The sequence below is a fragment of the Lichenostomus cassidix genome, chromosome 2 (genome assembly GCF_008360975.1).
Source record: "Lichenostomus cassidix isolate B80296 chromosome 2, HeHo_3.0, whole genome shotgun sequence".
Taxonomy (NCBI): Eukaryota; Metazoa; Chordata; class Aves; order Passeriformes; family Meliphagidae; genus Lichenostomus; species Lichenostomus cassidix.
Genome location: NC_139482.1, coordinates 16383306 through 16398564, shown reverse-complemented (window position 1 = coordinate 16398564; position 15259 = coordinate 16383306). Strand labels below are relative to the sequence as shown.

Here is a 15259-nt window from a genome sequence, read left to right as displayed (position 1 = left end):
ACACCTGCAGACACAGTGAAGAGTAGATATAAATAACCTCTGAATTCTTTCTGTATAAGAGGAATGCACACCACTGTTTTTCTTTCCCTTATTCGTGCCAATCCTGTCCTGTCAACAAGTACAGAAGAGGGATTAGGCTATGGTTTGTCTTGCCCTCTTTGACTGTCTTATTCTTGAAAGACTTTGCTGAGTACAGTAGAGGAATAATTGCTGAGAACAGCTTTCCTAACAGTAGTGGGCATGTGGCAGACCACAGGAGACAACACACACACACACACACACACGCCCATTGCAGAAACAACAGAGGCAAATTACCTGGCTATTAAGTATTGCATTTTTTAATGTACTTTTCAGGAACTTGGAAGTGTGTACAGTGTCCTGGCTGCCATTTTAAATGTGGGTAACATTGAATTTTCTGCAGTAGTATCTGAACATATGATTGACAAGAGCAACATTTCCAATCCAGTAGCCCTTGAGAACTGTGAGTGGTTTTTTCGTGATTTAACATTGTTTTTCTGTAGTGTTTTCATAGAAAATTTATTTTATTGCGAGAGAGGTGTCAATGAAACTGTATTCACATGGAAATTTTGCAAGAATAATCAAAAGCTGGAGGTAGATTAATTCTAAGCCCACCTGAATTAAAATGCAAAAAAGAAAAAATTTTCCATGTTATGCATCTTATTTGACTAACTAGTTCACTGGCATACAGGAAACATGACTAATACTGCAGATGCCAGAAAAAAATCTTTGGATTTTTTCCAAGGTTATTTGAACATTTGATGGAGAACCTCATTGTCACATTGAATGGTTTTTTCCCAGTTTCTTTTTCAGCTGCTCATTGCTTGTTCCCCACATATGCCTGTTGAAATACAGCTAACTAATTCTTTGGAAGGGAGGCCTTACATTTTAAGCTGCTGTGATGTGAAGGAGGCAAAGGGGCAAAGATTTTCAAGAAATTTGCTACAATTTCTCAGTATTTACACCTGGGGAGATAATGAAGTCTTCACTCTATCTTCTTACATGTTTTCTTGCCATAGAAAAATATTGTGGAACTGGGAAAGAAGCACCCCTTTTTTGGAGCAAAAGGAGAACAGCAGTGGCTTGTATGAGTGCGTTATAATTGAGAGGGGTGTTCACACCTCACAACTTTGTTACTTATATAGTCACAAAGATTCCCTAGCATTTCTCCTTAGACTGGAGAAACAGCCTCCTTGATAAAGGAATTTAGAACCTAAAGCCTCTGCTTTGAATTGCTTACTCTGACTGCAGTGGAAGCTAGGAAGGTTGGTGACTACATTAGATAACGACACTTGTCTGGTGTGAAATTCCTCATTAGTCATAGTTCAAGACTTTGATTTGGCCCTTATTCATAACATGTTGAACTTGCAGCTTTGATTGCAAAAATGCTTGTTGTACCTTCCGAAATCTGTCTCTAAGCTGTTCCTGTGACCTTTCTTCCTAGGTGCATCCTTGCTGTGCATTCAAGCAGATGAACTGCAAGAAGCCCTCACCTCTCACTGTGTAGTGACTCGAGGAGAAACAATTATTCGTCCCAACACTGTGGAAAAAGCCACTGATGTCAGAGATGCCATGGCCAAAGCACTGTACGGGCGCCTCTTCAGCTGGATTGTCAACCGCATCAACACTTTACTCAAACCTGACAAACATTTAAGGTAAAAGAAGATTTTGCAGAATAAAGAGAGACTTTTTGTGTGGAAATAATAGTCTACACTAGAGCATTTAGTGTAGTTAGGTCCTTTTTCTCTGGTACCTTTTTGTTTATGACACTACCATGTAAAAAATGTTTTGTCCTGTTCATGGTATATAGTGAAAATACAGTAGATATGGTTGGCAAAAGCATCTTCTGTTTTCCTGTTGATCTTTACTCATTTAACCCTGTCTAAATTACATGCTAGCTACTTTTCTTTTGTATTGTTTCAGAGTAAACTTTTGATATTCATCGTGTTGATTACATATGTCAAATCCTGCTTTTATTTAACCTGATGCTGTTGCTTTGTCATTGTTGTTATTAGTGTGGTTTGATATATGAGTGGGAATAATTTTCAAACACATTTACTGAAGGTATTGTCCACTTTACACTTACAAGGTGACATTTTAAACACTGTATCAATAACAAATAGCTTTGATTTGCAAGTCTGGATTTCCTGGATTTTTTTCTTTTTAAATATCAGAGGAGAGCCAATGTTGCAATCCTAAAATTTGTCTAAACTTTTGAGTATTTGGTTACAGCAGAGCAACAAAAACCAGAATTTTTATCAGTAAGTAATAGGATAAAATCCATTATTGATGGGGCAGCACTTCCAGCCTGAGTGCCTCTCCCACTTGTCTGTTACAGAGCCCTTTTCAAATTTAATACTTACTTATTATGCTGATGAGGAGGGAGAAAATTTAACCGGAAATGCTCACTGTAAAAAAAACCCAAACAACCTTTGCTTGATTTTGTGGTAGTAAAATAATTTGTATTTGCTATTTTTATGTAACTAGCTCTGAAAAAGGAATGGGGAAGTTGAATTTTAGGAGTCTATGCATCAAAAATGTAATTTTGAGATATATTAAGTAGTCACCAAATTTAGATCCCTCCACAATGAAATGCTTCTTTTTTTGAGATGGACTTTACAAAGAGGTTTAAGTGCTATTCATGAGTGTCTTGAGGCTGATTCTTAATTTCTGATTTCCTAAATCTTTATTTTAAAATGGTTACAGATAGCCCCTCAAAGAGGTTTTATAGAAAGAATGTGATTTATATTTTCCTTGCTTAGAAAATACACTAATGTCAGTCTCAGTTTGTTATAAAATTATATCCTCTTAATTTTTTGCTTCAGCAAATAAATATTAGACCTTTTTTTCAGTTGCAGAAGTGATCACATATCATCAGTATGCCCTACTTAAAATATCAAGCCAAAGATTTTCCAGTGCTTCTCTGGAATTTATTTGGTAATTTAAATTCATACTACATCCCAGTGCATAAAGTAGTTACTTAGATTCATAAAAGTTCTAGCTATTCATTCTTTTGACTTTAATGCTAAACTAAGCAATTTTAATTGTTGTGAGTAAATAATATGAAGAAATAATACTTAATGGCAACAGTCTTTAATTTCAGGATGCTGGTGAGTAAAACCTGTGTTATTATAAGAGAAACAAAAAGAACTGCATTTTCTTTCTGTACTGTAGTCATCTTTTTAGAATGATTACTAGCAAATATTAGTGTAAAAATAAAATTGTAAATCCCCTATTCACTTATCAGTTGACTTGGTTATGTGTTTATGTATATCTGGTCTGCATATGCAGTAAACTTTGAATTGATTTGCATTTATTGTATTTCAAACAAACAATTATTGTCATTTTAAGAGATATCTGGTTCAGCAAAACTTATCCTGTGTAACTGATGTACAGATTTGGCCCATGATTTCTTTTTGTGAAATAGTAATGGAGGGAGTTAATGTAAAGTAAAGATATAACAATGGAAAGTATACTTCATCTTTGCAGTGAAAACGATGATGGCTTGAACATTGGAATTCTTGACATCTTTGGCTTTGAGAATTTCAAAAAAAATTCTTTTGAACAACTCTGCATCAACATTGCCAATGAACAAATTCAGTTCTACTTCAACCAACATGTCTTTGCCTGGGAACAGGTATGTGCTGGCTATTTTGATAAAGCTTTAGTATTACTGATCATATAAAACCTTCTCTCAAGAAACTACATGGTTCCTTCTCTATAATAAGTTGTAAAGAGCAGATTATAACAAATGTTTTTAAGCATGTATTCTGCAAAGCAGGGCTTGCTATTTGCAAGTAAAATGCCAACATAAAAGGCATTAAACTTGAAATTTACAGTATCTAAGCAACATAACACTGTGATAATCTGATCGACGCAAATGTGATGTTGTTTTCTTGAGGAATAATGAGTGTTGTAATGTATGATTCTCTGGTAAAAAAGTAAATGAGTGGTAACAAAATTTTGAAAGTGCAGTGTTTATAAGAATTTACTAATGAGCTTAATGAACACTGAAATTCCATTAGTAAAAACTGCAAATTTCACAATTATTTTGTTCTTATTGATAAACTAGATTTTCTCAGCTAAATAAAGATGGATTTAATCTAAATAATTTATTGTAAAGCAAAGCAAAGGAATAGCATTGTAAATATAAAAGTTTATGGAATTGAAGAGGAGAGGGAAAAACCTCAAAAAATATCATCTCAACTTTGTAAATAATTCCAGGGGAATTAAATTAACCATCTTTTCAACGTTATTCAATATTGTTATTTGAAGAAATAACATGTTCAGGGGAAAAAAATAATCATGTTGAAAATTGAAATATTCCAAAATTCTGTGTGGCAGAACAGTCAAAATTAAAATTGTAGTTGAAATTATACTTCTGCTCTTTTACTGAAGTTATTGGTGTCTGTGATACATGGATGAAAATTCTCCTGAACTGTAATTTTAATTGTTAGTAGAAGCAGAGTATTTTGTCAGTGTTAATCACTGTTTGTTTTAAGGATGAGACAGATACAAGTGTGAAATGTGTCCATGTATGCAGGTGTGTACATGCATGTGTCAGTCTAGAAGTGTATATACCTATGTGTAGTATGGCAATTTTTTTTAATGGATAAATGTTTTATCCTCTTTGCAATTATTTCAGGTCATGTTGTCTTAGAGGCTTATATCTTATAGTTGTTTTTATAGATTTATGTGCAAAATTATCAACACAAGTGTTTCCTTGGTTATAATATCATCTGAAAGTCAGAGAAAATGTAACTCAATCTACTGTAATTACTCAGGCATCTTCTTTCCAAAATACACAAGTTCACGACAGAAGGGCACTTGGCTATTGCTGTTTCTAACAGCTGGTAGATAGAAATAGCACAGACTGCAGCCGGAATATTTATTCCATCAAACCCAGGCACTGACCAGGTCCTATGGACTTGCATATGTCCACTTTGCTTAAATGCTCCTTTAACTTGATCCACCCACACTGAGGTTAAGTCTTCCTTGCCGCAGACTTTCCCCCTGGTCTCAGGGACCTGGGATTATCAGTCAAGACCAATGCAAAGAAAGCATCGAATATCTCAGCCTTTTCCTTGTCATCCACAGACTTGTTCAGCAGAAGGACTGCATTCTCCCTAGTTACCTTTTGCTGCTGATGGACCTGCCTTGGCTTTCCTAGCCCAATCCCTGTACACCCAATTTTGTCTTAATATGCCTTCTCTTTTTTAATTAGAGTCACATTCAATGTAATCTGCCTTTACTAGTTTTTAGGTATCCTAGTACAGAGATTTTTTGCCAGACCTATATTAATGCAGATATTTGCAGTGTCACCATGTCATAGGAACAGTTTGCTCTCTTGCATGTGCCTTGCTGCAGCATGGTCAGGGTGGTTATTCTGCAACTGAGCAGATGAGGGGAAAAATTAACTTCTTATTTTGACAATATATAGTTTGCTCATTTCTCCCTGCAGAAAATTAGTACAAAAACTACAGGCTCTGTGGAAGGGGAAGGTGATCTTTCTTTACAGAATCTCTAAGTAGGTCAGTTTTACCTATTTCCATTCATTCTCCCATGGATTTCATTGCCTCACAGACACATAGAATGCACCATGATGTGTGTGTGTGCGCGCGTGTGTGTGTGTGTTCAAGTGGTGTGTCCAAGATAATTTGTAAGTGACATATAGAATAATGGACACCACCTAGCAAGTCTTCATCATGTCTGTTAAGTTCTTCTTGCTGAAATAGTTTTTAAACATATCTTTCATACCCTCTAGAGATTGTTCTTTGCCTCAAACCCTTATTTACTTCAGCCTCCATAGTCATTTGGCAAGGTAATTATCTGGCTTTACTTCTTTGGAATATATACAACCTTATGCCTATAGTCCATTTCCTTGGTGGGCTCATAGGAAAGCTCTGTGTGATGTGCTATAACCTTACAGTCATCCTCCTGCTGTCAGATTTAGAGGGTGTTCCACTTGCTAGCTCCCTGTACTGTGTTCTCTTTAAGTGAAGGCCTTCTATTCTTGATGTAAGAAACACTTTCCTCAGTTTTATGGTTATGAACAAATGTTCTTCATTCAAATCACAGGGTATTACATGGCTATTCTTTTAAGACTCTTTTTTCTGGTGCTTATATGCACATTCCCATTCATATTTCATTTATACCAGTCCTAATATTTCTATTACAAGTGTCCACATCCAGACTGTAACACCAAGCAAGGGAGTGTCTACCTTCATTTACATCAAACCACTACATCTGATTATATCAAACTTCATTATATTAACTTGTAGCAGTCTCCAAAGATATTACTACAGCAGTGCAGAATGAGCTATATAGATTAAGTTCATGCAAGTGTGGGTGTAAATCTCTCTCTTCAGAGATGGGAAATGAGAAATGTATTATTCTGCATTACAACCCAATGGCACAGAATGATTTGTGCTATGATTCATAGTCTTTATAAGACATCATTTTTCATTTATTTATTACATGGTTGTCCCAGTTTTATATCACAAAAACAGCCTTTGAGAAAGCAGCTGGCTTCAGAATCTTTTCTGTTCATGGTAAGGACTCTCCTGTGTTGATGCCAGTAATGTACTTTAATTGTAAATTAAAATAAGAAGTACCACTGATGTAAAAAACAAACATTAGGATGACCTCTGCCCTTTGCTGATGTATCTGCCTGACTTTACAATTGACTTTACATGCAAGGGTTTGTGTCTTTAAAAGACAGGAGTTATGTTTATGAGAAGGCTGATGCCAGCAGTCACCAAGACCTTTGTGTTGACTTTCCATTACCAGTTCAGTGCCAGACAGACATGTCAGATTTCCCTGTGCAACATCAGAAATCTGTAACACAACTCTGCATTGAGCCCTGTAGATGTACCCAAGGAAGACTGAAAAACTTAAATTCTTTCACATTGCCCTGAAGAGAATCAAAATGTATAGAGACATTATTTCTTCATTCCTCTCCCTGTTCTGCCCTGTTCAATATCATATTACATGCAATTTGATGAAATTTGACTTATTTCGTGGGAAGTTGAGGCCTAAATCAGCTGATTATAGTTTAGTTCATAGTTAACCCATATTGACCTAATAAGTAGTGTTTATGTCATTCAAGAAGGTGAATCATGTTTTGGCAACTTGACCAATGAAGCCAGATAGTAAATAAACTCTTAAGGTTGAATTGTACTTTCAGTGTTACAGGTGACATTGTTTTATCATTGTCAGTGTTCTCTTTTCTGTGTCTGAATCTAATAAGTGTTCACAGTTTTGCTTTCCTTGGAAGTGTGGCCTACAAAAATAAGGATACAGTAGTGATAGGGGTAATAGGAAAGAATGGTGGTACTATCACAATCTGAGGCTCAGGATGTCAGCTACGGCAGAGTGTCTGTGTGCCAATGTAGAGAACTCAAGTCAAAATTAAGGGAATTTATTCTTTACTGTTGACTTAATATTTGCACTTGAGAATAAAGGCTTTTCGGCCTGAATGCAACCTACCTTCCCTAATTTAACAGAAAGACTGAAGTGGGCTTATAGTTTAAGATAGTGTAGATTCCCAGCAGTAAATGTGGACAAATAGATATATCCCTGTCTCTGCTGACTGGGGAGAGAATGTGGGCTCTCAACTCAGTTGCTGCTTTTAGATGTCCACCAGTCTTGCTGGCACAAGCTGTTTTTTAGATTAATATTAAGCAAAGCAGAACTTTTGGACCTTCAGTCCTGTCCTTCAAGGTGTTTCCCTTACGTATTAGGTAGTGATGTAAGTTAATTTCTTTCAGCTCCATGATCTGCAGGTCACATTGATCAGCAAGACAGCCTTCCCATTTCTTTAGTTTGTCATTCCCCCCTTTAAAAGTAAAAGGTGTAATGGTAGATAGCTAAAACATTTTGGAAAGTAGCAAGTTTGCTGTCAGTTGTAATGGCAGATAGCTAAAACATTTTGGAAAGTAGCAAGTTTGCTGTCAGTTGGAGGGATGATACTTTTTGCATTAAATGTGTGCAATGTTTATTTTACATTCTCATGACAATTTAATCTTCTAGTTTCAGCTGGAAAAGGTTCATTCTGAATAAGTCTCTGGTGTCCCCATTCAAACCAAAGTGTCATCATAACATGTTCTCGCAAAATGGCATTACTTTAATAAACATGAAGACCACCTCCTAATGCATTTATAATTCTTTTGTTACCATTGAAACCAGGTTGCACAAGCTAATGTTACATAGTTTTGATATAGAAAAGATACCATGCAATACTAAGATGAGGTGGAAGCCCAGTTAATAGTGTAACTTAGTTATTCCTTTTGACATCCCATCCATGGGAATAATTTCTAATGGATTGGGCTTTAGAATTTCAAAAGGTAGCTATTTTCTGGAGCTTTCTTGTCATAGAACATCACAGGGGATTACAAAATCCTGTAGCTGATTCATCTTATTAATTCAAACAAGACCTATTTTATTACAGTTTTATGATGTCCATCATTAGAGCTTTTATACTTGCTGCTTGTATCCTACTGATGTGGTTGAAACCAGCACTGCATAAGAAAGTGTAGTACAGTATCATTTCTGAGTCATCTGTCAGACTGGTGCCCGGCTTGGTTATCAGCTGTCCTTCAGGAGCCCGTGGGAAGTAATGGAGTGAACTCTTTCCATGTCCTGCTGGGCAGGTGGCAGCATTACCAAAACTGGCAGTGCTGTCACTCATTCAGCCATCGAGACACAAAAGACACAAAAGGCAGAGTGGTCACACACACTGTGGGCTGGGAGGTCAGGCTGGGCAGGGAGGGGAGCAGATGTCGCTATTAGAGAATAGCAGTACAGCTACTAAGAGTTCCTTTCTTTTTCTAGGAGAACACTTTTATCAGCTCTCTAGACCAGCCTCTCTCACAAGCATTTGAAGCTGGAAAAAGTTAATCGTTAGATAGATTGGCTGTGAGAGCTTGTTTGAGGATGTCTGAGCATCACAGAAACACTCCCCTCTGATAGATTCATTCTGAGCAATCTCTTCCCCTTGCCCCCTTGATAAGGGTACTCTAGATAATCCTAATAGCAACAGCTGGTTCCATGAACATCTGTGTGTCAGTGCAGCTGTAACCCTCAGTTAAGCTGCCCCTTCTCCCGTGTTATCTTTGGGAGATAACACAGACTCATTCCCTTTCTGCCACCAGCTCTTACAGGTACATAATTAACTTCTGGCCTATATCAGTGATACATTTATTACTCTGTTGTCTTGTCCTGCTACTCAGGTCATTGATTAAAATAAAAAGCAAAACTCCACCTGTCCACTGCTTCAGGGGAGACATGAATGAGGTTAATGTTACGTGTCTCAAATGAGGAGCCCTCATGGGGCTGTAGGAGAGATTCTTACTGATTACACCTTTGTATGGCATGTAAACTGAGCTATAACCTATCCTTAGAGTGAAGAGTGTCCTGGGAAATCAGATCAGTCTGGATTTTGGAAGGGTTTAGGTATATATTTTGTGTTCTCTTTCAAATGGATCAGCAGATTTTTATTTGTGCCTGTATTTTCAGGGCAGTATTATTGATTTTATGCCTTTTGCTGTTTCTCTCTTGCTTAGAGATTAAGAGGAATGAAATCTAGTAACGTGTTTTTCTGTTGTATATGAAAGTGGACTTCTTTTTGAAATGCTGAGTGCATTGCCTTCTTCACTCATTCAGACTCAAGTGAATGACACATAATGAGAGGTCTTCCAGGGTTAAAGGTCTTTGAACTCATTAATATTAGCCATCATTCATTTTCGTGACACTCTTTTCACAATGAATTCAAGATAGCAAAATTGTGATTTTATCACCCTACATGAATACAACACTTTTATAAAGTCCTATCCTTTGGCAGAGGGATGATTTGTAAAGTAGACCCAAAGGCTTAACTCTGTATTTCACAGTACAGCCTGCACAAGACTGAAGGCAGCCCTGGCACAAACAGGAGCATTTTGTGATGGATAACTGATATTGCTTTACCTAATGTAGGCAAGAATAATAGGGGGTGGCAGTCCCTAGAGCATCCTTCCCTTGGTAAATCTACAGCTGTCCTGTGCCTTGCTAAAGGATTATGGAAGGTCATTCTTGTGTTCTCCAGCCATAATCTAAATTATATTCAAGATAAAACCATTGCAACACACTGTGTACACAACATTTTTTACTTGTTTTCTTCTTAGTCTGGGAGAAATACAGAGATATTTGCAGTCTTCAGGAGAAAACCAGCCAGACCAAACCAAACAAAAAGAAGAAACTAAAAATTCCACCCCACCAACTTTTCTGTTGTTTTTAAATCTTGGGGAATACCTTTTCTTAGTTCCATAAAAGGACTGACAATGTGGTAGAGACAAATCTGTGACAATATATTTAATTTTTAGGAAATATGTACACAATTCTTTAATTATTAGAATGTATGCGTACCTTTCTTCTCCACATAAGAATTTTTCTAGATGTTTGAGAAGGGTGATCAGACAAGTTAAGCCATTGTAACACATAGTCAGTTTTGTAAATCTTAGCCATCATTTAAATCTGAGAAATTGACTGGAAATGTAAATATAGCTCTAAGTGGTTAAGAAATATTTTCTACATTTTGGACCAGGGGAATAAATAGATCCTGAGACCCCTATTTGCAAACACTATGGCTTCTTCAACTCTGTTTCTTTAATTCTTGCTATTCCTGTAAAGTATCTTACTTTACCAAATATTCTGCTGGAGTATTGAACTTATGTACTCAAAACCAAAAATCCCAGCTGACATTTGTTTCTGCAAAATCTTGATATCTTTAGGCCTGAGGCATACTTCTTCAATGTAGTTTTAATTTGCTACAATTGACGGTTTGTGAATTATTTCCTATTATTTCCTGTTCTGTATACACAGACAAAACATGCCTTCTCTTTTTTGCTGCAGAATGAATACCTTTATGAAGGTGTTGATGCAAGAGTTATAGAATATGAGGACAACAGGCCCCTCTTAGATATGTTCCTGCAGAAACCAATGGGTTTATTATCTCTGCTTGATGAGGAAAGTCGATTCCCACAAGCAACAGATCAGACACTTGTAGGTAAGTGTATGGTTCATTTCAGAGTTTTGCAGCTTGTCTTCTGTTAGATTTCTGTTTGGCATGTACAGTTTAGACTATGTGCTAGTCATGTTTTTAGCGAGCCCTCATTTCAGTGCCACAGTGTGTTTGAGGGACACATGCATGCAGGGATGGTTGTGTCCTCGAAGTTCATAGAGAAACATCAAGAGTACGAATGAACCTAAGCTGCTGATCCAGGTTTCAAGTTCTCCTGCCTTCAGGAATTTTTTACTGCAGAGCTTGCAAACTGAGTTAAAACGCTAGGGTCATAGACCAAGAACACTGTTTGCAAACTTGCATCATGTTCAGCTTTGAGATTTTCGGTGAGCAGTATCTGAACAAGAAGTTTAATCCTTTTTAAGAGTAATGACTGCAAACATGCTTCAGTGTTTTTCAGCAAATTATGCTTGCTGAGTTTTTACTGTTCAGAAATTAAAATTAAAACAGCTAAATTCATTGTAAGTCAGATTATGAAAATTTCAGTGCTGTTGGGTGGGAAGTTGCAGTTACTGTTGACTTAGTTATTTCAGTGGTATTTCTGTGCAGGTAAATCCTTCTTTTACTCATTTTTGAATGTGCAAAATGTCAGATTACAGTTTTTACCAACAACCAATCACAAAACATAGTAACATCCATTAGCAATGCCCATGCTAAAGCAATTATCGTGTTTGTTTTCCTTCCATCCTCATACTTTTTATTCTATGGTACTGAAACCCTCAATCAATCAATCAATCAATCAATGTTTCCTTACAATTCCTCAAGGAATCCTTAGGAAGGATTACTACATTGCTTCATATATTTCAATCTAAATCTTGGAAAAGCAAGCCCTGGATGTGTTCAAAACACATGTGGATTTGGCACCTGGGGACATGGCTTAGTAGTGAACAGAGTGGTCCTGGGTGAAGCATTGGACTTAATGATCTTAGGCATCTTTTCCCACCTTAAAAATTCTATTATTTTCTGAGGTCACACATTAAAAATTTGGTACTAAGGAAGTAACTTGTCCAAGAGCTCCCATATTCTCTATCTATTAGTGTCTTTTGTTACAAGACCATTTTGGTATCTCTGTCCTTGAAAACATCAGTGTCTGTTTTGTTCCCCTGAATTGCCTGAGAAATTAGGAAATATCCTTGGTGAGATAAAGCTTCAGAAGAGAATGATTGTACAGTAACTCCAGTAAGATAAGCTATGTGTTTCCTTTCAGAAAAATTTGAAGATAATTTGAAGTCAAAATATTTTTGGAGACCCAAAAGAGTAGATCTAACCTTTGGAATTTATCATTATGCAGGAAAGGTAAGACATGTGATGATGTTAGTTGGGGATTGCAGAATGGTAGGGCTGGAAGGGAATAGAAGAGGTCAGCTGGGTTGGTTCTCAACAGTCATGTCTTCATTCCAGACATGGGTATGTTGGCAGTGCCTTACAAATCAAAAGTAAATTGAATAGCTATTATCCCTCATTTAAAAAAGCAATAGAAGGAGTGTATTTTTCTTAAATGTCACCAGGTAAATGAGCTGACTGTACTATAGAAGACGCAAAAGCATAATTGTTATCTAATGCAGCTGAGTGCTCTTCTCCTTAGCTCTTTAAAGTCCTGCACCATGCTTGTTCCCCCTGTTTCTAATCAGGACCCAGCTTCATTCTTTCTACTACCTCCCACACCCCATCAGCCTCACTTAGCTCTGTACTTTGTCATCAGCCAGATAGAGAGTTCAGCCCCTGCTTCCTGCTTCATTCAGTGAGCAGCATTTTGCCTTCCTGTGCAAGCTGACTTGCTGCACATGCCCTGCAAACACAGGAGGAGTTGCTGTTACGCTGCAGCAAGGTGACACTGGTCACCTGAACCTTGCCTTGGAAAAGCAGCATCTCTCACGTCCTGCTGAGCTCTTTTAAAGGGTACAGAGTGAGGACTAGTGTCTCACATAGGAAACCATGCTGAGTCTGTGCAGTGCTGGCCTGGGAAGATGCAAATACTGCCCATCAGCTGGTGGAAGAAAACTTAACCCTTGTGGAAGACAACCAGCTACAAAGAGCCTCTTGTAACTTCTCTGAACCTCATCTCTAGCTGAACAGCACTTCACCAGCCTAGCATAACTCACTGCTGAGGAGTGGAGAGTCAGCTCTACCTGTACCACTGAAGATGGGGATTACACCAGTTCCCTATTAACCCTTTCCAGTGTTCAACAAGCTTTTTCATTAGGAAGTTTCTGCTACTGTCTAACTTATGTCTCCATTGCTGTCATGTCAATTCATTACTACTAGTCCTGTCTAGTGTGGAACTGGAGAATAATTATTTCCTCTTCCTTTACAAGTATTTTTCATAATTTAAGACTTCCATTGAGCTGTGTTGTGAGAGATTTTTCTAAGTTATGCATCCCAGTATCTTCTACCCTTCTTGAGAGGTAAGGTTTTCCTGTGAATCCCTTAAAGCATCATTGAGATAGAACCCTGGAGTGATATTTTGAGTTAGGTACACCATTCTTTAAATTTTTAGAGCGATTTTGATTGCAAATATGCAGTTTGTGATTCTGCAAACTTCCTCTACGATTAATACAGAAATCCCTAGGAAGAGTGTTAAGTCCTGGGTCTAGTACAGAACAATATGAATAGTGCAGAAAGATTGTACAGTCATATGGGTAATCCTGTGTGATGTGGTTGAAATCAAGTGCATCGTTAATTGTGCATTCACACATGTATAGGTGTAAAGGAGGACTGCAATGCACTTGTCCTAGTGATAAATCCACACAGGTTAAAACTACTATTAATATATCTGCATTAGAAAAATTAATGCCTCAAGCTACTTTGGAATGATGGATTTGCTTTAAGTGATCTGCATCGTGTCTCTGTATGGAAAAGTTAGAACTTTCAGTGGTCAAAGACTGTTAGCAAGAGTGAGCCTGATGGCTGAAAAGCTATTTTCATATCTTGATATATTAAAAGTTCTATTCCAGAAAGCTTAAATTTACAATTACTTTTCAAACCCCAAGAAGATGTATTAATGCACTTTTTAAAACAGGTTCTATATAATGCAAGTGGATTCCTAGCCAAAAATAGAGATACTCTGCCAGCTGATATTGTGCTGCTACTGCGATCATCTGAAAACAACCTGACACGACAGCTGGTAACCCATCCTCTCACAAAAACAGGTATTGCTGTTGTGGTGATCTCCTCAGTTTTCTCTAGCCTTCGTGATGACCACTGCTAGGTTTCATATGACCACTAATTGATGATATTATACACTTTGTGGCTTAACTTTCCAACCCTAGAATCTATGCTGAATGGAGCCCCAGCCTTCTCAAGATGCAGGGGACGGTCTGGTCAAGTGCCAAGAAAGTGGTAGAGACTTCTTTCAGGGTCTTCTCTTCAGGGTAGGGGATCAAGACAGGGAGTGGAGTGCATGTCTTGAGAACTGAATAGGAAGGCTCAGGTAAGTTACTGGCCTGTTTTAGACAGGGTATATATAAATTTCCTCAGTGCAATTTATCTCTAAGTGGTAGAGAACAAAGGTTGGGGCTCCAAACATCTGCTGCAAAGAGTTAGAAGACACTCTTCTATTTCCTCAGTCTTAGAGTCCTTTACGATTGGTAACTGATGGGGTCCTAGCAGTTAGCTCTTCCTCAGGGATTTGTTAAGTAGAGGTGGAGGAAAAAAATGACTCTGCAGAAATTACTCCTAAGTTGCACCTTATTTGAACCATGTCCTTGCAAAGTGTCCTACCTTCCACTTCAGGATGATGGGTGAGTCTCCTTAGAGCCAGTTTGTTACCATGTTTTAGTACTCCCTGTGTGTTGGCATGGATGCCATACAGTAAGTACTTTACAACATTACTTTCTTGTACAACTACATGGGAGGCATATTTCTAGCAGAATAGAAAAGCTAAATTGGAGGGGCCTAAAGGAAGTGAAAATGTTATCATAACTTACAGAAGCTGAGGTTTTGGCAAGACTCTGTTCTTTACAAAGGGAGCTTTGCTAATAGAATGCAAAATTTGGTCTTGAAGTTCTATTTTAAGTGAGCGTTCCTGGGAAAGCACAGACCTCAGTGTCCTTGCTTGAACTTTTTGACTTGTTGATATCTGCTAATATACTAAACTATAATTTCCATAGAGTCAAAGCAAGCATCCAAATGGTTCCAAGAACTGATCCCAAGTCTTAATGCTTTGCAAGATAACTCTGAAGG

General features: G+C 37.5%; 1 protein-coding gene across 1 annotated transcript in view; it reads left to right on the top strand.

Moving 5' to 3' along the window:
• Window positions 1–15259, top strand: part of MYO3A (myosin IIIA) — a 113481-nt gene that overhangs the window by 66554 nt on the left and 31668 nt on the right. Inside the window, exons 17-22 of the mRNA XM_085050485.1 lie at window positions 355–481; window positions 1463–1673; window positions 3508–3655; window positions 10909–11062; window positions 12285–12373; window positions 14097–14226. Of these exons, the coding sequence (XP_084906611.1) occupies window positions 355–481; window positions 1463–1673; window positions 3508–3655; window positions 10909–11062; window positions 12285–12373; window positions 14097–14226 (859 nt within the window). The remainder of the gene's footprint in view (window positions 1–354; window positions 482–1462; window positions 1674–3507; window positions 3656–10908; window positions 11063–12284; window positions 12374–14096; window positions 14227–15259) is intronic.